We start from the raw sequence: 23,794 nt of genomic DNA, 5'->3' as shown, positions 1-23,794 counted from the left end.
GACTTGTTTCCAAAGAACAGAGTTTAGACAGTGGACAGTAGCAACTTTACAGTGAAGAAATCCAGAAACGTGGCCTTAACTAAGCGATCAAGGTTACCATCACAGTGAAAAGTCCTGTGACTAGGTCCTGTGCCCCCTTGGAGAGATGATGATAAGAAGGGCGTATCCCCTTGGTAGTAGCCTTCTAGAAAACCCGCAGCCCCAGCCTAGTCATGAGGAAAACATCAGAAAAAAATCCAAGTTGGGGGACATTCTGCAAAATAGCTGACAATTTGTCCTTGAGCTTGTCAAATTTATAAGAACAAGCAAAGGTTGAGAACCAGTCACAGGACAGAAGACGTGCCAGTTAAATGCAATACAAAATCCTGGATAAGATTCTGGAACAGAAAAAGGACATCAGAAAAAAAGCAGATAAAATCCAGATAAAGTCTACAATTTAGTTAACATTAATGTGATGCTGGTTTCTTAGTTTTGACAAATAAGCTCTGGTAATGTGAGAGGGTAGCATTAGGGGAATTTGAAACTATGCTGAGGGATATGGGAAATCTGCTTTTTGCAACTTTAGTGTAGATTTTATTTTTTTTTTAATTTTTATTTATTTATGATAGTCACACAGAGAGAGAGAGAGACAGAGAGAGACAGAGACACAGGCAGAGGGAGAAGCAGGCTCCATGCACCGGGAGCCCGACGTGGGATTCAATCCTGGGTCTCCAGGATCACGCCCTGGGCCAAAGGCAGGTGCTAAACCGCTGTGCCACCCAGGGATCCCTTTAGTGTAGATTTTAAAAAGTTTGGGACGCCTGGGTGGCTCAGTGGTTGCATGTCAGCCTTCAGCTCAGGGCATGACCCTGGGCCCTGGGACTGAGTCCCACATTGGGCTCCCTGCGTGGAGCCTGTTTCTCCCTCTGCCTATGTCTCTGCCTCTCTCTGTATCTCTCATGAATAAATAAATAAAATATTTAAAAATAAATAAAATTTTAAAAGTGTAAAATCTGCACACAAACAGAATAAAGAGAAGGAAACACAACCTAGTGTTAGTAATAAGTGTATTTGGATAGTGGGAAAGTGTCCTCTTTTTAATTTGTCAAATGTCTTTAGGGTTTATTCCTTTTATTTTTAGCTTTTATTATTTCTTTTATAAAAGATTAATTTTTAAAGATTTTATTTATTTATTCATGAAAGACACACACAGAGAGAGGCAGAGACACAGGCAGAGGGAGAAGCAGGCTCCATGCAGGGAGCCGGATGTGGGACTCCATCTGGGTCTCCAGGATCATGCCCTGGGCTGAAGGCAGCGCCAAACCGCTGAGCCACCCAGGGATCCCCACCTTTCTAAAAAGATTTATTTATTTACTTGAGAGACACAGAGCGGGGCTCGCCTGCAGGAGGAGGGGCTGAAGGAGGGGGAGGGAGAGACTCCCAAGAGGACTCCCCTCCCCCAAAGGGCAAAGCTGGGCAGGGAGATCAGGACCTGAGCTGAAACCAAGAGTCGGAAGCACAACCGACTGAGCCACCCAGGTGCCACTAACTTATATTATTTCTTCACTTTACAGTGGTAAAAAAGTGAAATAAAGAATCTTGCACAGTACCTAAATGATTTCATTTTGTCCTCACAACCAGCTAAGAAAAGATCCTTTGCCCTATTTTACAGATGAGGAAACTGGGGCTCAGAAGTCAGGGATTTGGGGACGCCTGGGTGGCTCAGCGGTTGGGCGTCTGCGTGAGGATCAGGGCCTGATCCTGGAGACCCGGATCGAGTACCGCATCCGGCTCCCTGCGAGGAGCCTGCTTCTCCCTCTGCATGTGTCTCTGCCCCTCTCTCTCTGTGTGTCTCATGAATAAATAAACTCTTTTTTTTTTTTTTTTTTTTTTAAGTCAGTGATTTGTTTAAAGCTGAATACCGGGATCCCTGGGTGGCGCAGCGGTTTAGCGCCTGCCTTTGGCCCAGGGCGCGATCCTGGAGATCCGGGATCGAATCCCACATCGGGCTCCCGGTGCATGGAGCCTGCTTCTCCCTCTGCCTCTCTCTCTCTCTCTCTCTCTCTCTCTCTCTCTCTCTCTGTGACTATCATAAATTAAAAAAAAAAAAAAAATTAAAGTTAGATACCACTCAGCGGGCTCTCGCCTGTGATTTCTCTTTAGCCCAAGGAAGAAGTTTTAACTAGAAATGTCCAGAAGGCACGAGCATCCCGGAAAGGGTGAGCTCCCCAGCGCTGCGGGGCCGCCAGGTCCTTCCCGCGCCGACGCCCGGGCGGGGCTGTTTTCCCGGAGACCCAGAGCGGCGCGAGGCCGCGGACTCGGGGCAGGCGGGGGGCGGCCGGGGCCTCCCCGTCGTCCCCATCAGCGCCCCGCCCACCGCGCGGTGCGCCACCGACCAGCCGGGAGGGCCGTGGGGACCGGCCTTCGCGCGGTCGGAGCCTCCAGGCGCGGGGCCGACCGAGACCCCCCCCCGGCCGAGGCGGGAAGCGGGCGCCCGCGGGTTCCCACGCCTCGCGGCGGGCGGCTCCGCCCACGTGGCCGCGGGGCGGGGCTGCGGGCTCGGCGCCGGGAACGCGGCCACTCGCTCGGCGTCGGGGGAGCCGCGAGGACCATGGAGCCGGTGTCGCTGCACAGCTTCGTTTGCACCCTGGACCTCGCCTCCCTCCCGCGTGTGCTGCGGGTCTGCTCGGGGGTGTACTTCCAGGGTGAGTGAGGCGCTGTCGCTGGGGCCGCTCGGCGTCTCTGCGCCTCGGCTCCTGCTTCCGTGGATGCCCCGCGGGGCGACGACGAGCAGTCAGTGAGCTCAGACCCTCGGCGGGCGAACCGGGCCGGGCGCAGGTGGAAGCGCGCTGCGCCCCGAGGGCGGCCTGGCGGTGGGGAGGCTCGTGCCAGCCCCCCCCCCCCGCCGCCGACCTGCGCGCCTCCTCTCAGCCCTCCCAGCCCACCTGCGCCCTCAGCTCCGCTCCCCGTGCGTCAGCTCTGGAGTTGGGCCTCCCTGCCCTCTGCCCTCTGCTCGGGCGCACCTGCCCGGCCTGCCCACCTGGTTCCCAGGGATGCGCGCACAGCAGGGGCTGAAGGGACGAGAAGGGAGCGACTGACAGGCGGCAGAGGGAGCAGAAGCTGCTAAGAGGGTGAGGGAGGAACTGTGGCGAGGCGACAGCGGGGATGCTGGAGGGAAAGGAAACTTGGGGACTGGGTGGAGGGGGCGAGGCTCCTTCCTTCGAAAGCGAACGAAGGCAGGGATGCCCTGTGGCCTCCGTTCCCTTGCTCGGCCACAGCAGCCTCCAGTGTTCCGAGATTCCAAGGGGGGGGGGCAGTCCTAGACCAAGGGGGAGACTCGAGAAGAGCCATCCAGGAGCCACCACTGACTAGGGTTTGCAGGTCCACTTGGGAACGTGGAAGATGCGGGTTCAAATGCTGACCCCCCCCCGGGGGGCTCCCTGCAGGCCTCTGCTGTTTGTTCTACTGCCCACATCCCCTAACCGCTGTGTGTCACAATGGCTGCTTCCTCATTTTGCCTGAACCCAGGCATGGGAAGTGGTGAGGTGGGGGTGGGTGCGCAGAGGGGTGAGTGATGGGGCAGGTGGGCGGGCCCCACCCTCCGAAGCCCTAGTGTGCTGAGGTGTCCCAGCTATACAGACACACACCCTGGGCTGGAGTCCCAGTTCTGGCCCCTTTGACCTGGTAATCTGGGGACCCCACCCAGCCTCAGCCCGGAGCAGCTCATTATTTAGGAAAGGGACCCGGTCATCCCTCGGAGGGCAGTCACGGCGCAGTGTGGTGCCCCAGCGGCTAGTCCCGCCAGCCCTGGGGACCACCCCCTGCAACTGGAGACAGAGCTGCAGTTTATGAGCCTGGGTGCGTTTTCCTGGGATAAGGGGTAGGATTTTCAGCAGCTTCTCAGGGCTGTTGTGAAATGCAGTAGGTCAGGTGGCCTCAAGGCTGACCTGTGTGTGCAGTCGTGTCCCTCGTTAGCAGACGGAGCCTGTACCCCCTGTGGGAGAGATCTCTACTGAGCGCCTTCTATGCCCTGGACATTGCTTTAAACACTTTAAAATAGTTAAGTGGGGCTGCTGTGCTTGATGGTGGCACCCAGAACCCGCCTACGGGGCCCACTCTGTCAGTGGCCCTCCATTTTCTCCTGTGCTCCTTTTTTAAAAAATTAAATTAGGGATCCCTGGGTGGCGCAGCGGTTTGGCGCCTGCCTTTGGCCCAGGGCGCGATCCTGGAGGCCCGGGATCGAATCCCACGTCGGGCTTCCGGTGCATGGAGCCTGCTTCTCCCTCTGCCTGTGTCTCTGCCTCTCTCTCTCTCTCTCACTGTGTGCCTATCATAAATAAATAAAAAATTAAAAAAAATTTTTTTAAAAATTAAATTAAATTAAATTTTAAAGATTTTATTTATTTATTCATGAGACACACACACAGAGAGAGAGAGAGAGAGAGAGAGGCAGAGACACAGGCAGAGGGAGAAGCAGGCTCCATGCAGGGAGCCCAACGCGGGACTCAATCCTGGGTCTCCAGGATCACACCCTGGGCTGAAGGCAGGCGCTAAACCGCTGAGCCACCCGGGCTGCCCTGTGTTCCCTTTAAAGACAATTCATCTGAAGAAGAAAAGACAGTTTACACCCTATGGGGGTGTCAGGCTGTGTGTGACCTCCAGGCAGGCACCGACCATCTCAGGGCCTGGCAGTGTAGCTGTACCTTGGGCCTTCTGGCCTAACTCACTCAGGACTTCAGCACATGCTTAGACGCGGCCTGTGCAGCTGCAGTGATGCTGGGACGACCAGCCCTGCCTTAGAGCTCGGTCGGGGAGGCATGGGGATGTGGAGGAGGCCAGAGAAGTTATCGCAGAGGGGTAGCCAGCACTAAGAGCAGGCAAAGGCAGGGTGCACGCTGCCTGAGTACAGCTGAACGAGGGCCACGTGGTGGGGAGACAGGGAAGCCACTCCAGGCAGCAGGAGCATGTGCAAAGGTGAGGCAAAGCACAGCCTGTTGGGGAACAGGGCACGGGCCACCCGGCACTTGGCTCTTGCTGCACAAGGAAACTGGTCTCTCTGCAGGCTCCATCTACGAGATCTCTGGGAACGAGTGCTGCCTCTCCACGGGGGACCTGATCAAGGTCACCCAGGTTCGCCTCCAGAAGGTGGTCTGCGAGAACCCAGGAACCGGCCAGACCATGGAAATCACCCCCGACTTCCACGGTAAGGAAGGCAGCTGTGTCTCCTCCCAAGTGGCCCCTTCCGGGCACACCAGTGGGCTCGCCCGCCCCAGCAGGCACTCCCACCCCTCTAGGTTGGCGCATGTGCTCTCACATCCATCGCTGCCCTGCTCTAAGGCCTGGGGTGTCCTCTGAGCGGTCCGACAATGCCCTTAGCCTGGGGTGGCTGCACCCTCTCCATACCATCTCTCTGATCACATCTGCCTCTCAGCTGGGGCTCTTTCCTTTGTTCCAGGTCTTTGTCCATCTGCCTGTCTCTGTGTTTGCTCATTCGCTCACCAAACATTTGCTGACACTTGTGTGCCAGGCCCTGTGCTAGGGGTTTGGGGAGTGGGGCTCAGGATGAACCGGGTGCAGCCCTCCCAGCCGGGGCCTTCCAGGATGGCAGTGAGAGGGCGACAACAGTCGACACATAGTTTAGAGAGGGTTCCTGGCAGGGGGGGTAGCCTGCCTCAGGCATCTGTGCAGGCTTCCTGGAGGAGGTGACACCTGAGCTGGAAGAATTCCCAGAGGCAGTAACTCCAGGGAGGAGCATGTGCATATCTGGTGCTCCAGAAAGGACATAGCTCAGTTACGGCAGGAGGTGAGTAGCATGGTAGCCCATGGGCCAGGACACTGAAGTCGACAGTCTGGATGGGAATCCTAGCTCTGGCAGCTACTAGTCTTATCTTGGCCAGTTCCTGGCACCCCTCTGTGCCTCAGTTTACTCCTCTGTAATAATCAGGCTTGATGTGAGCATTGAGTGAGTTGCCATGCATGAAGTGCTTAGCACAGGGCATGGCACAGAGCAGGTGTACTCTGAGCGCTCATTCTACATAGGATTTACTGTGATTGCCTGAATGGGATAGGCGAGGCCTTGGGTTCCAGGTGAGAGGCAAGTGGTGGCAGGCAGACTGCAAGTAGGGCTTTGTGGGGCATTGGCACATTTTGATCTTTGCGAGCACTGTGGAGCCAGTGACGGTTTTAAATATGGAAGTGGTGTGCTTTATTTTGTATTTTTGAGGATTTTTTCTTTTTATTCTGAAATATGTTCAAGTTACAGAAGACTTGCTAGAACTACCGTACACCCTTTATCCAGATGTACCAATTGTTTCCCAGTTCACCAACACAAGGACATATATTACTATGTATGTCTATGTATTTTTTTCCTGAACCATTTGAGAATGAACTGCAGACATGATAACCCTTTACAACTAAATATTACTCCTTATATTTACTATTATTCCTCAGTACAAGGACATTTATTCATAAAAGTATAGTTCAATGATCAAATTCGATATAATACTACTGCCTAACATAGTTTATTCAAATGTCAACAACTGCCCTAATAATTGTCCTTTATTGCTGTTTTCCCCTTGATCCAGAAGACAATCTCAGATCACATATTGATTTTTCTTTTTCAATAGGAATTTCCTTCTCCTTTTCACTTATTTTCTTAGAGTGTGTGTGTGCGAGGTGGGGGGAGGGTGGGAGGAGGAGAGGGAGAGAGAATCTTGAGCAGGCTCCATGCCCGGTGCAGAGCATGACATGGGGCTTGATCTCATGACCCGAAGATCATGACCTGAGGTGAAATCAAGTCGGACTCTTTTTTTTTTTCCCCTCAAGTTGGACTCTTAACCAAGTGAGCCACCCAGGTATCCACTTTTTTTTTTTAAAGTAGGCTCCACACCCAGTGTGAAGCCCAGTGCAGGGCTTGAACTCACAATCCTGCGATGAAGACCTGAACTGAAATCAAGAGTTGGACACTTGACTGAGCCATCCAGATGCCCCCAGATCACATCTGCATTTCTTTTTTTTTTCTTTTTCTTTTTATAATAAATTTATTTTTTATTGGTGTTCAATTTGCCAACATACAGAATAACACCCAGTGCTCATCCTGTCAAGTGCCCAAGTGCCCACCTCAGTGCCCATCACCCATTCACCCCCACCCCCAGCCCTCCTCCCCTTCCACCACCCCTAGTTCGTTTCCCAGAGTTAGGAGTTTTTATGTTCTGTCTCCCTTTCTGATATTTCCCACACATTTCTTCTCCCTTCCCTTATATTCCCTTTCACTATTATTTATATTCCCCAAATGAATGACAACATATAATGTTTGTCCTTCTCCGATTGACTCATTTCATTCAGCATAATGCCCTCCAGTTCCATCCACGTTGAAGCAAATGGTGGGTATTTGTCGTTTCTAATGGCTGAGGAATATTCCATTGTATACATAAACCACATCTTTATCCATTCATCTTTCGATGGACACCGAGGCTCCTTCCACAGTTTGGCTATTGTGGACATTGCTGCTAGAAACATCGGGGTGCAGGTGTCCCGGCATTTCATTGTATCTGTATCTTTGGGGTAAATCCCCAACAGTGCAATTGCTGGGTCATAGGGCAGATCTATTTTTAACTCTCTGAGAAACCTCCACACAGTTCTTCAGAGTGGCTGCACCAGTTCACATTCCCACCAACAGTGTAAGAGGGTTCCCTTTTCTCCTCATCCTCTCCAACATTTGTGGTTTCCTGCCTTGTTAATTTTCCCCATTCTCACTGGTGTGAGGTGGTATCTCATTGTGGTTTTGATTTGTATTTCCCTGATGGCAAGTGATGCAGAGCATTTTCTCATGTGCATGTTGGCCATGTCTATGTCTTCCTCTGTGAGATTTCTCTTCATGTCTTTTGCCCATTTCATGATTGGATTGTTTGTTTCTTTGGTGTCGAGTTTAATAATGACAGCCTGAGGAAGAAAAACCTATGTTTAATTGGGGTTCCCGAGGGCGCCGAAAGGGCCAGAGGGCCAGAATATGTATTTGAACAAATCATAGCTGAAAACTTTCCTAATCTGGGAAGGGAAACAGGCATTCAGATCCAAGAAATAGAGAGATCCCCCCGCTAAAATCAATAAAAACCGTTCAACACCTCGACATTTAATAGTTAAGCTTGCAAATTCTAAAGATAAAGAGAAGATCCTTAAAGCAGCAGGAGACAAGATATCCCTGACTTTTATGGGGAGGAGTATTAGGGTAACAGCAGGCCTCTCCACAGAGACCTGGCAGGCCAGAAAGGGCTGGCAGGATATATTCAGGGTCCTAAATGAGAAGAACATGCAACCAAGAATACTTTACCCAGCAAGGCTCTCCTTCAAAATGGAAGGAGAGGGATCCCTGGGTGGCGCAGTGGTTTGGCGCCTGCCTTTGGCCCAGGGCGCGATCCTGGGGATCCAGGATCGAATCCCACGTCGGGCTTCCGGTGCATGGAGCCTGCTTCTCCCTCTGCCTGTGTCTCTGCCTCTCTCTCTCTCTGTGTGTGACTATCATAAATAAATAAAAGTTTAAAAACAAAACAAAACAAAAAAAACCAAAATGGAAGGAGAGATAAAGAGCTTCCAAGACAGGCAGGAACTGAAAGAATATGTGACCTCCAAACCAGCTCTGCAAGAAATTTTAAGGGGAACTCTTAAAATTCCCCTTTAAGAAGAAGTTCAGTGGAATAATCCACAAAAACAAGGACTGAATAGATATCATGATGACACTAAACTCATATCTTTCAACAGTAACTCTGAACGTGAACGGGCTTAATGACCCCATGAAAAGAAGCAGGGTTTCAGACTGGATAAAAAAGCAGGACCCATCTATTTGCTGTCCACATCTGGATTTCTTAATCTCCTTCAGGATGGCATAATTCTGTAGCCTTTGTCTTGACATCAACTTTTTGAAGAGTCTAGACTGGTACTTTTGGGGAATGTCCTTCAGTGTGGGTGTAGTGTGATGTGGCCTTGATTAGACTTGTGTGGGGGCATTTTGGAGCAGGAAAACTCTGGAAGCAATGTTATGTCTGGATGTGGGGTGTTTAGGGCCAGTACAGTGGCAGGAGAAGAGCGGATGGGGACAGGGGAAAGAGGTGGGTGAAGAACAAGTTGGGCCACCAGAACTGGCAGACAGGATGAAGGGGGGTAGTGAGGTCATTTGGCTAGGAGCTCCTGGGTTTCTAGTTTGAGAGAGAAGGAAAATGGCACTGCCCCAGCATGGGGTGATAGGTGTCGGATGTACGGGATTGGAGCAGTGGTGAGGAGTATGGAAGCAAAGTTGGAGGTAGGTGCGGTTCAGGATGTAGGCAAATGTCATTGTCAGTGTGTCTTTTGGGAAACACACTGCTGTTCTGTCCTTGGCAACCATCCCTCAGTGTTCTTGCCTGTCCGCGCGAGGAGGAACTTGTCCCTCAGCCCTGCAGCCTGGATGTCTAGATGCTTGGGGCCTGTCTCCAGGGAATTCTGATTGGGTTCTCTGTGGCAGACGGGACCTGGTATACGTGGCTCTGAACCCTGCAAAGGCCTGTCCTGCCTTGACACCCTTTGCTGTGCCCCACAGGCTACTTCAGCCCCCTCACTGGCCGTCAGAGCTATGGGACCCTGGAGGAGCTGCTCTCTGCTGCAACCCAGTGCTCCAAGACGCTGCCCATTTGCTTCATGTCGACCCACAGAATCACCACAGAGGCCAGAGTGGTGCCTGAGGACCAGCCCCTTAAACTCGAGGCTGTGGAGACATACCATGGGACCTACCGTGCCCGCTGTGTACTAGACACTGAAACACATCCGTTCATTCTGCACCTGCCTCTGTCTCAGAAGGGGCCCTTCTGGGAGTGGAAGCCCGGTGCCCCTCGGCCCCTGCTCAAGGCCCTGCAGGACCCAGCACTGAGCAACCTCCTCTTCACCTGCCCGACCCTCCCCTGGCGTACCCTGATCTTGAGGCCCCAGTATGAGGTCCAAGCCATCATGCACAGTGAGTTGCCTGGGCAGGTTGGTGGGGTGAGAGGGGGGCCCTGGGAAGCAGCACAGATGGAAGGTACCAGGTGGCTTACTCAGTACATTACAATATAACAGAATAAAGACTCCCAAATAGTGGGAAGTTTGGTATAAAAGGAGACAGGAAAATGAGGGGACTTAACTGTGAGGTCCTACATAGCAATTTTATAAAATCAGGCAAAAGTTGGGATTGTGAACTGGCTAGCAACTAGGACAAAACAACAGTTACAAAGTAAAACCCTCCTGTCTGGGTGATGAGGGCACCGGGTGAATCCTTAGCTGTTTCACGGGCTATTTCTTAGGACAGGCTGGAAGCAGCGTGCAGAACAGGGCTGGTGAAACAGGCAGACCTGGCCAGGTTTGGCCACTTGGAGGCCCAGTCAGAGCAGAGGCAGAGGAACAGGTGCCCTGGGGCCTCTTCCCTGGAGGGTAGAGTTTGAGGTTCAGCTCCCTGGCAGTTACCTGGGGAGCAGCTGGTCATGGCTGCTGGTGGGCTATGGTGGGAATTCCTTATCCTGATTTTTAAGAATCTTTGAAAACTACTTTATTATGGAAAAATTCAAACAAATACAAGCACAGACTAGGATAACAAACCTCTGGACCCCATCACCTGACATCATAATTATTAACTCATGACCTATCTATCCCATTTCATCTCTTCCCCACCTGCCAGATTATTTCAAAACAAACCCCAGGTATCCTATCATTTCTCATACAAAGACTTCAGTGTCTCTCTTTTAAAAATATATTTTTTTAAACAGACACACAATACCATCATCACACCAAAAAGAATTAACAGTAACTCCTAATACTACTACTTGGTGTTTGAATTTCCTCTATTGTCTTATAAATTGTTTTTTTTTTTTTAAGATTTTATTTATTTATTCATGAAAGACACACAGAGAGAGAGAGGCAGAGATGCAGGCAGAGGGAGAAGCAGGCTCCATGCAGGGAGCCTGACATGGGACTTGATCCCGGGTCTCCAGGATCACACCCTGGGCCAAAGGCAGGTGCTAAACCACTGAGCCACCCAGGGATCCCCCACATAAATTGTTTTACCGTTTATTCACAGCAGGATCCAGATAAGATCCACACATTGCTGTTGATTGTTAGGCTTAAATCTGTTAATCTATAGATTCACCTTTCTTATTTTTCTTATACTTAATCTGTTGAAAGGTCTAGGCCATTTGTCCTGTGGGCTCTCTCCCGTTTTGGATTTTCTTGCTGGCATCCTTGTGCTGGTGCCAGCATGCCTCTGTCCCCTGTATTTCCTGTTGTGTTGGGCCCAAGGCCACCCCAGGTTTGATGACCCGCTGGGAGGCCTCATGGGACTTCACATATGGTTGTACTCACAGCCATGATTTATTATAGCAAAAGGAAGGAGAGTCCTCTTCTGGTGGAATCACATAGGACTTGGCGAATCCCTCTAGCACTGAACTATGACAACACATGTAGGTGTTGTCTATCAAGGAAGCTCACGGACTCAGTGCCCAAGGTTTTTCTCAGGGGCTGGTCACATACTACCCTACCCTCTGCTTAGCACATACCAAAATTCCGGACTTCCAGACAGAGAGCAGGTGTTCAGCATCACCGATTGTTTTGTACAGTCTAAGGACAGGAAACCGCCCCCACCAGTTAGAAGACGGTGGGAACACGTGCTACACCATGTTCTCAGATGCCAGCCAAGGACCAAATTTGCAGGCAAGCTTTCCTCAGGCCAACTGTTAGCTCTTTTCTGTCCATCTGTAAACAGGCACTTAGAGTTTTGACCAGACACACGAGGCAGTTCTCACTGCTGCATGAGGTGTGGGGCAGGGAGTCCCCACCTGGCTCTATGTCTGTCACCAACCTAACTTGCAGCGCCAACCTTGCCATGTGATGTAGTCAAATACAATGGATGGGCCAGCATTTGTAATGTGAGTGTCTGTTGCTGATCCTTACCTGATCCATGATATCCTTAGGAACCGAGATAGTGATTTTAATCCTATTGTCCCTCATTCGTCTATTAGGAAACTACTATAAAAAGCCCCTATGCCCCTTTGGTTAGTTTGTACAAGAAATATGGGACATTGGGCAGCCCGGGTGGCTCAGCAGTTTAGCGCCGGCTTCGGCCTGGGGCATGATCCTGGGGACCCGGTATCGAGTCCCAAGTCAGGCTCCCTGTGTGGAGCCTGCTTCTCCTTCTGCCTGCATCTCTCTCTCATTAATAAATAAATAAAATTAAAAAAAAAAAAAGAAACACGGGACATTGTGTTTATATATGTCGAGGTTCCAGGATACCATTCTACCTCCACTCTGGCAGACCTGGCCAGGTCCTGTTTCATGAGCAGTGCTCTGCACACTGCCTCTAGCCTGCATGGAGGGACACCCTAAGAAATGACCTATACTTTACTAGTTTAACAACTTATTTATTTATTGAGAGAGAATGTGCATAGGGGAGAGGCAGAGGGAGAGGGAGAGGATCTCAAGCAGACTCCATGCTGAGTGCAGAGTCCTGCTCGGGGCTTGATTTCACATCCCTGAGATCATGAGCTGAAACCATGAGTTGGACATTTAATCGACTGAGCCACCCAGACACCCGTTTACTAGCTTTTAAAATGGATTGGCTCCCTAGCATTCTTCAAGGATGATTATTTAAGTTTTTTTTTTTTTAATCATCATTATGAACTCACAGATGAAATATTTTCAGTGTTCCAATCCACTGGAATTATTATTGATGCTCACACATCTCAGCTTTGACCTATGGGAGCCTTTTCAATTTGGCTCCTGAATCCTTGTGACACACCTGCATGGTCTCGAATAGATTTTTCTTACTTTCTGGTGTAAGATGTTCCAGACCATTGCACATTTCCTCTCTAGGAAGTTTTCTCTTTCCCAGGGAGCCCTGGAATCCTGTGGGAAATAGTAGTAAGAGACCACAGTCTGGGGAACAAAGGCTTTTTTTTTTTTTTTTTTTTGAACAAAGGCTTTTGATGGTGGGTTGGGCTTGGGGGCTGTCCTGGATAATGAGGCAGTTCAGGTAATCCATTAAGTGCTTTGAAGAAAAAAGCCAGAACAGTATAATGAACTCCCCATGCCCATCTCCCAGCTTCAACCAGCTATTAGCTCACCTGGCACAGAGCAAAAATCCCAACACTGTGACCTGAGGCAAGTCACATTGAGCCTCAGTGTCCTCATCTATAAAACGAGGATATTCCTTGCTCCATCTTCTGTGTGATATGGCTCAAACACAGCGGAGCCACCTCTTGAATTTATAAACCAGGAACTAATCGATGCCAAGAAAGGAAACAAGTTGCCAAGGTCATCAATCAGTGTTTTTCTTTTTCTTAAAGATTCATGCATCTATTTTATTTTTTTTTATTTTATTTTTTTATTTATTTTTAAAGATTTTATTTATTTATTCATGAGAGACACAGAGAGAGGCAGAGAGAGAAGCAGGCTCCATGCAGGAGCCTGATGCAGGACTCGATCCCGTGACTCTAGGATCACGCCCTGGACCAAAGGCAGGTGCTAAACCGCTGAGCCACCCAGGGATTCCCCCATGCATCTATTTTAGAGAGAGAGAGCAAGCGCACAAGCAGGAGGGGCAAAGAGGGAAGCAGAGAGAATCCCAAGCAGCCTCTGCTCTGAGTGCAGAGCCCATATACAGGGCTTGATCGCAAGACCCTGAGGATCATGACCTGAGCCAAAACCAAGAGTCATTTCATTGCCCTGTGAAGAGTCGGACGCTAAACTGAATGTGCCACTCAGGAGCCCCAACCAGTGTTTTCCTTAATTTTTTTTTTTGGGGGAGAGAGCATGCATGAATGGGGAGGTGGGGCAGAGAGAAAGAGAGAGAATCTTTATTTTTTTATTCATGAGAGACACAGAGAGAGAGGGAAACAGAGGCAGAGACGCAGGCAGAGGGAGAAGCAGGCTCCATGCAGGGAGCCTGACGTGGGACTCGATCCTGGGTCTCCAGGATCACACCCTGGGCTGCAGGAGGTGCTAAACCGCTGCACCACTGGGGCTGCCAAGAGAGAGAATCTGAAGCAGACTCTATAGTCACAGAGGAACCAGACTCAGGGCTCGATCTCACGACACTGAGATCATAACCAGAGCGAAATCAAGAGTCGGACATTTAACCAACTGAGCCACCCAGGTGCCCCTCTTGATGTGGTTTTATACTTAAAATGCAGAAAGGATCTGGAAAGGTAGCTTACAAAATTACGTTCAAAATTTAAAAATGTAAACAGTGGTTGAACTAATTGGATATCTGATGCTATTAATGAATTATCAAATCATCATTATCTAGATGTGGTAATGGCATTGTGGTTTTTAACTACTCCTTTTAGAGATACAGTGAAAGATCAAGATGGCATGATGTGATTTTTCTAATTAAAAATAATCAGTGGTGGAGGACAGACAGGGTATAAGTGAAAGAAGATGGGCTGTGCATTAAATGTTGAAGCTGGTGACAGGGGGTTCACTATACTATTCTTTTATAAATCTTTAACAATTTTTTTAAAGATTTTATTTATTTATTCATGAGAGAGAGAGGCAGAGACACAGGCAGAGGGAGAAGCAGGCTCCATGCAGGAAGCCCAGTGCGGACTCAATCCCAGGACTCTAGGATCATGCCGTGGGCCCTAAGACAGGTGCTAAACCACTGAGCCACCCAGGGATCCCCAAATCTTTAACAAGTTCTATAACAGCTTTTGAAAAGAGGTTAAAGAACAGAATGCTTAAGGAATCTGATACCACAGGAAAATGCTGCCAGAACAGAATAGGAACAGGTCAGGCAGCCCAGACATCATTGCCAGGGGTGGAGGGGCACCCCCGGGTGGGTGTGAGTGCCTCTGAGCTGATCTCTCTCCACAGTGCGCAGGACCATTGTCAAGATCCCCTCCAGCCTGGAGGTTGATGTGGAAGATGTCACCAGTTCCTCTCAACACATTCATTTCATCCAACCACTGCTGCTGAGTGAGGCCCTGGCCCGGGGAGGCCCCTTTCCTCTGTGCATGGAGATCCTGGAAATTCCGGAGGGGCCCTCCATCTTCCTCAGCCCATGGGCAGGCTCCTTGCATAAAGGCCAGAAGCTCTGTATCCATGGCCTGGCCTCACCACCTTGGCGGGTCCTGGTTTCAACCAAGGGCCGGAAGATACCCAGACACTTCATGGTCTCTGGGGCTTATCAGGGCAAGCTGCGGCGGCGACCCAGAGAGTTCCCCACAGCCTATGATCTCCTGGGTGCTCTCCAGCCAGGCCAGCCACTCCGCGTAGTGGCCACAAAGGACTGTGAGGGCGAAGGGGTGGAGAGCCCTGGGTTCACTTCCCTGGCTGTGGGCGACAGGCTGGAGGTGTTGAGATCTGGCCAGGCCCATGGGGCTGAAGGCAGGGACATAGATGTCTTGGTGTGTCAGCGGCTGAGTGACAAGGCGGAGGAGGAGGAGGAGGAAGAGAATGAAGATGTAGAAGACGACGACCAGATTCTGCTGCCCCTTTACTTCTCTGGTAGTTTTGTGGAAGAGATGAATGATAGTCGGCGCTATAGTCTGGAAGATCTGACTGCCCATTTTTCATTGCCCTGTGAAGTCAAGGTGGTGGCCAAGGACAGCAGCCATCCTGCTGACCCTCTGCCCTCCTTCCCAGGCCTGCGGCTGGAGGAGAAAATCATGGAACCTTTCTTGGTGGTCAGCCTCAACTCCAACCCTGAGATGTGCTTCGAGATCCCTCCCCGGTGGCTGGACCTGACTGTCGTGGAGGCCGAGGGGCAGCCAGGCCAGCCGGCTGGGCCTCTCCCTGTAGCCACGGTGGAGGAGCTGACAGATGCCTTCTACTACAGCCTTCGGAGGTTACCGGCCTTCAAGAACCAACCCCCCCCACCCAGGCCCCCCAAAAGTCAGGGTCTCAGTGGGCAGAAGAAACAAAGCAACAAGGAGAAAAGCGGCCAGGTACCAACCTACCAAAATGGGCAGGGAGGGGAAGTTGTCGGGGTCACTGCAGGTCCTGCCAGTTTTGTCCAGCATCCCATTTCTCTTTCGGTTGTGAAGAACTTACAGTTTATACACTTACACACTTTGTACCTATTATTCTTATAATCTGATGTTGGTACGATCATTCATATTTTAAGGGTGAGAAAACGAGGACTCCGAGACCTCCGAGACTTGCCCAAGTCAGTTACGAAGCGGAAGCCCTGAACCATAGCATAAGCACTCTGCCTCCAGGCTTACCTTGCTTTCCCTGCCCATCGTCCCCTCATGTAGGCCTCATCATCTGTCACCTGAACCGTGTCAGCAGCTTCTCCCACCCCTCCTCATGGCTGTCAGAACGGCCTCTCTCCCTTCCCTGGTTACTGATGGGCCTCAGCCCCATCTTCTGAACCGTCTGTGGCTCCCTGTGGTAAGGGGGTAATGCCAACCCCTCAGCATGGCATCCAGGGAGGGTCTTTTATAAACTGACTTCAATGTCCCCCTCCCAGACCCATCCTCCACTACCCACTCTGGTCCATACTCAGCCATAAACTCCTAGAGCTTCTTCAGTATGCCAGGATTCTTGCCTCAGCACTTTACACATTCTGGTTCTATTGCTGGAATGTTCTTCCTCTTTTCAGTGGACAAGGCTCAGCTCAGACTTCCTCTGGCAGTGACAGCCTTCCCCCTTCTGCATTCACACTGATGTGTGTGGTATGCAGCTTGGGGATGTGGGTAGGGGTGGGAGCAGGTGGGATGACACCTAGTTTTTGGTGTGTTGTGAGTGGTCTGTGAGGGCAGGGGCCTCGCCCACTTCCAGGTAGGCAGACAGCGCCAGTGAATGCTGAACTGATCCAAACTAAATCACGGGGATGGGGAAAGGACCAGACATGGAAGCAGAGGGACCCAAGCTTATGGCCCAGTTCACTTGCTCCATGGCCTGCTTCCTTTCCATTTTCTCACCAGTGCACCTGAGATAAGGTCACTAACTCACAATTCTAGTTTCTTAGCTGCTGCCTGGTGGGTGTCTACTCTGTCACAGGCTCCTTATGTGCATAGCCCCACAGAGCTCTCATGACCTGAGAGGTGGGCACTGTGAAGTCAGGCACTGATGGATAGCTCTTTCTACAGTTGAGAACACAAGAGGCACAGAGAGGTCAAGCAGTTGACCCGAGAGCACACACCCAGCAAACAGCAGGCTGGGGTTTGAAGCTGGGTCTGACCACCCAGCCTGGGCACCTAACTACCGTGGTCTGCTGACAGCAGTTGATTTACATCAAAAGCACTTTGTAAAGTGTAACAGGCTTACGGTTTTGGGATTTGGAGAAACTGGTATTTTGTACTGTGAGGGTAGATGGTGGGAGGGCAAGGGGAAGTGAGAAAGACAAATCAGGGGCAGTTTCGGCCCCAGAAGGAGACTGCATCTGTGGAGGAGGGTGGAGGGCAGTCCTTTTCTGATTGAACACAGACTGGACTGGGGCATCTGAAACACAGGCCTTCCCGACAGTACCGGAGAACATAGTACAAAAAAATTGAGAGACCTCAGTTCCAGCATTTGTTCCTGCTGGAAGTGACTTTGGGCCTGGTCCCTGCTCACTGCCCTTGATCCTGCAACTTTTCTTCCCTGGGGAAGTATTCCCCACTGCTGATCAGGGGCCCTATATGGTTTGCTCTCCAAAGCATAGAAAGAGCATAAGCTTTAGAGGTCACGAACATGGCTCTGGGTCTGAACCTTGGCCCAGCTTGCAATCTTGTGTGAGGTATGACCTGACACTCTGAGCCTGTTTCCTCGTGGGTACATTGGGAACTCAAAACAGCTACTCAAGAGGGTCCCCTGAAGATAAACGAATAGGTGTGCATATGGCAGAAGGTGGGAGTTCAACAAAAGTCCTCCTCCTTCTAGGACCCCTCTCAGCTCTGGCACTCTGTCCTGATATTCTGTGACTGCTTTCTTCCCCTTCAGCAGCAGATGTGAAGGACACTGATTGAATCCCCTCTGGGGAAGAAACTCAGGGCACCCTGTCTCTAGCCAACTCTTTCCTCTTTCATTCTGGCCCCTCTCCTCTGCCAAAGAACATTTCAGGCACTAGAAACAAAAACACTTGGGTCTCACGGAGCCCTACCCTGGCAAGGAAGTCAAGAGGGGAGCAGAGGAAGTGACAGTCGAAGGAAATGACATTTCATGGACTCTGCTGCCCATCTCTTGGGACCCTGACTTCTGCTTTTTCTCTCGCCTAGTCTTCTGAACTCTTAGAACTGCAGCAAGCCCCTCTACTCAAGCCCAAGATGCAGACGCTGCCACGGAATGCCAAGGACAGCTCAAATACATACAGCAAGGTCTCAGGCCACAGGAAGGACCGCAGGCACACTAAGTCCATCATAGAAGATGGAGGTGAGTCCATGTCAGCCCCAGTTCACCCCTGTCCTCGCTTCTTCCCTCCTTACCCTGCTCCTGCTTGTACCTCTGACTGCGCTGGCCTTACCCTCAGCAAGGCCCCACCCATGAGCAGCCCCCTTCTGCTGCTCTCTGCTGGACAGAGAGGCTTTTAAGGGGATGGGCCAAGGGGTGCCTGGATGGCTCAGTTGGTGAAGTGTCTGCCTTCAGCTCAGGTCATGATCCTGGGGTCCTGGGATGGAGCCCCGTGTCAGGCTCCCTGCTCAGTGGACGAGTCTGCTTTTCCCTCTTGCTCTGCCCCTCTGCTCCCTCCCTCCCCCTCTCGCAAATAAATAAAATCTTAAAAAAAAAAAAAAAAAAAGGATGAGCTTAGGTTGGAGGGTCCCTACTGTCCCTCTCCCACGGGCTTCAGAGTCCTGGCAAGGAAAATGAGTTCATCCTCCAACATACTACCCTCCCCGAGGCATGCAAGGGGAATATTTACACAGTATTCAGACAGAATAATTTATAGTTTCTGGCCTAGCAAGGACCTTAGAGCATCCAGACCAACTACTTCCCTGTCCAGTACCCTAAAAAGGGAAGGATCCTGCCTAAAACCAAAGATCATCACTGACTTGGACTCTTTTGTAGATAATGATGACCATGATTATGAAGAAATACTTGAGCAATTTCGGAACACCCTTTAAATGCTGGAGGAACCTTGCTTCTTACCTGCTGTTTCTCAGAGAATCTGAGATACCAGCCAACGTTACAAAGCCTTTACAAGACCTTTGGACATGATCTCACTGAAATCAGACTGTGGACAGGAAATGGCTTCGTGCGGACCAATCTGAAAAGGGATAGACATACCAGCTCTCCTGAGGTTCTAGGTTCCTGCCACAGAGGGCTGGCTTGTTTGGGGCCAGCACCTTGTGCTTGACTCCCTCAGCCTCAGAGCTCTGGTATCCAAAGGAGCCAAGGAGGTTCTACTCAATCCTGAGTCCCCAACACCAGCTGTCTCACTGGTTGGTGCAGAAAGGAATCAGAGACCACCAACCTTGATGGTGGCGGCACAGTGTTGCTTGACTCTCAGTAAAAAGGGCTCAATGCTGAACATAACGCACTGAGAGCCTTTTCTTATGTTTGCCACTCCCTCGCCACCCCACCCCCAAACTCTAACCCCTGAGAAAACAGGAGCTGTGTTATCTGTGCAGAATGCAGCACATAATAGTTGCATGTGACTATCCAAGATTTTTTCACTCTAAAACCATAGAATAAAAATTACATCTGGAAAAATAGGAACAGAAACCATTTAGTAAGGTCTGTGTGCCAGACCCTTTATAAGCATTATCTAAATCCTCGACTCTCTAGATAGACAATGGCCTGATTTTAAAGATCAGAAAACAAGCTTAAGTGGTCAGGTGTTTCAGGAGGCAGACTAGTCATGAGCCTGGGTTAGCATCCCTGCACCACCTCTCAGCTAGGACTATGAACAAGTTATTTTAACCTAAGCTTCAGTTCCTTCACATGTAAAATGAAATAGTTATCTACCTCACAAAATTGTTTTAAAGATCAAATGAGATAATCTTGGTATATAGTGCAGTGCCTGGAACGAATAAACACTTAATAAGAATCTTAGTATCATTACTGTTGACCTAGATCACATAGGTATACCTGTGTATGGACTGGTTGGAGAGCCTCATCACCTCACATAACAGAGATAAATCTGTGTCTATGCAGAGACTAGCTCAGCTTCTAAGGTCAGTCCAGGCCTGTTCCGTGAGGTAAGACCACAGGAATCACCCCCTGGAAGTGGTAGGGTTTTGGTTCCTAGATTGAGGCAGTCACAGAACTAAGCACTGTGGTCAGTAGAGGTCAGATGAACAAAAATGTGCCTGGAGTCTCCAGCTGTGGTGGGAGTGGAGTGTCCATCTGCAGCTCCCAGATTCTGGGGAGCACACCTGAGCCTGTCCTTCCTCTGCCTGCTAATAACGCCTCTGGGCTGTCCAGACCCATGGCACTTCTGGGCCTCCTGGCTTCCAGAACTGTGCATGGATTTCTCCAGGTGACTACCAAGCAGCTAATCCAAACTGCTGGGTCAGTTCCCATGCCTTCCTCCAGAGAGACAGTCTAAACTGAATGGAAGGACTGAGGAAAAGCGTATTCTGGGACAAATAAACAAGGGAAGTATGCAAAAAGGTTCCTCCTTGGCATGGGATCCCTAGGGCCAAGACAATATGCAAAATGCCAATAATTTTCACTTTCAGTCTGCATTTAATTGTGGCATCAAAAAAAAAAAATAATTGTGGCATCAAACTGAGCAAGCTCACAAAAGGGGGGCAGAGAGGGCTACCAGCTACTACAGAAGGGGATTTCTAGTGGCCAAATGCTGCAGGAAGAAAGCAAGCCAATTTCATAGCTAGGACAACTAGGCTTAAAAAGAAAACATGTCGGCAGCCTGGGTGGCTCAGCGGTTTGACACCTGCCTTCAGCCCGGGGTGTGATCCCTGAGACCCGGGATCGAGTCCCATATCGGGCTCCTTGCATGGAGCCTGCTTCTCTCTCTGCCTGTGCCTCTGCTTCTCTCTCTCTGTCTCTCAGAGTAAATAAATAAAATCTTAAAAAAAAAAAAAGAAAAAAGAAAATGAATAAATTTGGTCCCCCCCCCCTTTTTTTAGATTTTTGTTTTAAGATTTTATTTATTTATTTGAGAGCAAGAGAGAGCACACAAGTGGGGGTGGGGGCAGAGGGAGAAGCAGACTCCCCACTAAGCAGGGAGCCAAATGCAGGGCTTGGTCCCAGGACCCCTGCATCATGACCTGAGCTAAAGGCAGCTGCTTAACCAACTGAGCCACACAGGTGCCCCTTGTTTTAAGAGTTCTTTATATATTTTAGAGAGCATGTGTGCATGTGCGTGAGCAGAGGGAGAGGAATCCTCAAGCCGACTCCCCACTGAGCTTGGAGACCAACACAGGGCTAGATCCCAGGATCCCGAGATCATGACCTGAGCCAACATCAAGAACTGGATGCTTAACTGACAGTCACCCAGGTGCCCTGAATGGTTTAAAAAAAATAATGCAGTTGAGGTATCTGTCTGGCTCAGTTGGTAAAGCATGTGACTTGATCTTGGGGTCCTAAGTTTGGGCCCCACTTCAGGTGTAGAACTTACTTTTTAAAAATAAAGTTTTGGGGAGATCCCTGGATGGCTCAGCGGTTTAGTGCCTGCCTTCGGCCCAAAGTGTGGTCCTGGAGTCCCGGGATCAAGTCCCATGTTGGGCTTCCTGCATGGAGCCTGCTTCTCCCTCTGCCTGCCTCTCTCTCTCTCCCTCTCTCTATCTCCCATGAATAAGTAAATAAATAAAATCTTTTTAAAAAAAGTTCCGGGACGCCTGGGTGGCTCAGCAGTTGAGCCTTCGGCTCAGAGTGTGATCCCAAGTCTGGGGATCGAGTCCCGCGTCAGGCTCCCTGTGAGGAGCCTGCTTCTCCCCCTGTCTATGTCTCTCTCATGAATAAATAAATAAAATCTTTTAAAAAAAAAAAAAGTCTTTTTAAAGAAAAAAAGCTTTAAGAGGGGGATCCCTGGGTGGTGCAGTGGTTTAGCGCCTGCCTTTGGCCCAGGGCGCGATTCTGGAGACCCGGGATCGAATCCCACATCGGGCTCCCGGTGCATGGAGCCTGCTTCTCCCTCTGCCTGTGTCTCTGCCTCTCTCTCTCTCTCTGTGTGACTAACATAAATAAATAAAAATTTAAAAAATAAAAATAAAAAAAAAATAAAACACGGTTGAGGGAAATTCAGAACTCGATCCATTTTTGAGTATGTATCTCCAGTTTATGTTCATTTACTTAGCAGTTATTTACATCTGTTACTGTTAGCACGTTCTCTATATTATTCAAAATAGAAATGAGAAAAGATATGAAAAATAAATATGAAGGGATGAGCAATTCTTTTCTCCCAGTATACATCTTGTGTATTCCCAGAAGTTTGTGTTCACTTTGGAGACCACTGTTCAGGGGGAGCCCCTAGCCCCACTATAACACCCTCCCCACCACCCAGTAGCTTATTCCAGAGTTAAGACAAAAGCACCCCACGGGCATTGTCTGCTTTTGTTCCCTGCCAACCCCAATTGCTCTGATAAAACATTTACAGTTGTGGTTTTCAAACATGTTTTCCTTTTATTTTTTTAAGATTTTATTTATCTATTCATGAAAGACAGAGAGAGAGAGGCAGAGACACAGGCAGAGGAAGAAACAGGCTCCATGCAGGGAGCCCGACATGGGACTCGATCCCAGGTCTCAGGGATTACACCCCGGGCTGAAGGCAGGCGTCAAACTGCTGAGCCACCCGGGCTGCCGACATGTTTTCCTTTTAAGCCTAGTTGTCCTAGCTTGCTTTCTTCTTGCAGCATTTGGCCACTAGAAATCCCCTTCTGTAGTAGCTGGTAGCCCTCTCTGCCCCCCTTTTGTGAGCTTGCTCAGTTTGATGCCACAATTAAATGCAGACTGAAAGTGAAAATTATTGGCATTTTGCATACTAACCCGCTGAGCCACGCGGGCTGCCCCAAAATTTATTCATATACATCAGACACTATTTCTTATTGGCCCTTTTATAGTTAAACCTGATAAATACTATTTCCCAAGGCACCTAATTTCCCATCAGTATACCTAGAGAAAGACTCTCCTGAGAACAAGCTGGAATCATTGCTTGGCTGTGATAAATGCAGGAGCCTCCTGCTCAAGCAGGGTAAAGGCTCTAGAAGGCTGGCGTTTCATTCTGCTGAGGAGGGCCTGGCTGTGCTCAGCCCTACAGGCCTCCGTGGTGCTCAGAAATTACACATCTTATGCAAGGCTACGTAAATGCCAAGATGGCAGGGAATACAGCACTGCTAAGCAGCCACTCTGTGCTACTGGGAATGTGGAACCAGCAAATCCAATGATATTACTTACTTTGCTTTGTATTCCTAGTGCTTGACCAATGGGCCAACATGGTAGGTACTCAACAAATACGTGTTGAATTATTAAATAGTTTGTAACTGCTGAATCATCAAATTCAAAATCAAAAGACTTCTATCCAGAATTACTCTACTGCCTTGCCCATTTGAGAGTGCTAGATAACTAGATGTCAACCACTCATAAAAGTATCCTATGCATTCAAAATTCAAATTCATGGATGATTTTTTTAAAAAAATATTTATTTATATCAAGAGAGCAAGCATGCACAGTGGGGAGGAGCAGAAGGAAAGGGAGAGGGACGCCTGGGTGGCTTGGCAGTTGAGCGTCTACCTTGGGCTCAGAGCAGAGTGTGATCTCAGTTATGGAATTGAGTCCCAAAGCAGGCTCCTATAGGGAGCCTGCTTCTCTCTCTGCCTATGTCTCTGCCTCTGTGTGTTTCTCATGAATAAATAAAATCTTAAAAAAAAAAAAAAAAAAAAAAAAAAAAGAGGGAGAGAAAAATCCAAGCAGACTCAGATCTGAGCATAGAGCCCAA

General features: G+C 49.6%; 1 protein-coding gene across 4 annotated transcripts in view; it reads left to right on the top strand.

The window, feature by feature from the left end:
• The first annotated feature begins 2,538 nt into the window (after positions 1 to 2,538).
• THEMIS2 (thymocyte selection associated family member 2) overlaps positions 2,539 to 23,794 on the top strand; it is a 36,654-nt gene continuing 15,398 nt past the window's right edge. For 2 of the 4 annotated variants that reach the window (XM_072827563.1, XM_072827562.1), the window contains exons 1-5: positions 2,539 to 2,684; positions 5,042 to 5,182; positions 9,551 to 9,961; positions 14,845 to 15,917; positions 18,174 to 18,327. In XM_072827563.1, coding sequence (XP_072683664.1) covers positions 2,591 to 2,684; positions 5,042 to 5,182; positions 9,551 to 9,961; positions 14,845 to 15,917; positions 18,174 to 18,327 — 1,873 coding nt within the window. In that variant the 5' untranslated portion in view covers positions 2,539 to 2,590. Of the gene's footprint in view, positions 2,685 to 3,561; positions 3,838 to 5,041; positions 5,183 to 9,550; positions 9,962 to 14,844; positions 15,918 to 18,173; positions 18,328 to 18,960; positions 19,943 to 23,794 lie in introns of those variants that run through there. The other 2 variants (XM_072827565.1, XM_072827564.1) reach the window with 2 other exon arrangements.

The sequence above is a fragment of the Canis lupus genome, chromosome 5, assembly GCF_048164855.1.
Source record: "Canis lupus baileyi chromosome 5, mCanLup2.hap1, whole genome shotgun sequence".
NCBI lineage: Eukaryota > Metazoa > Chordata > Mammalia > Carnivora > Canidae > Canis > Canis lupus.
This window is presented reverse-complemented; position numbering and strand designations above follow the sequence as displayed.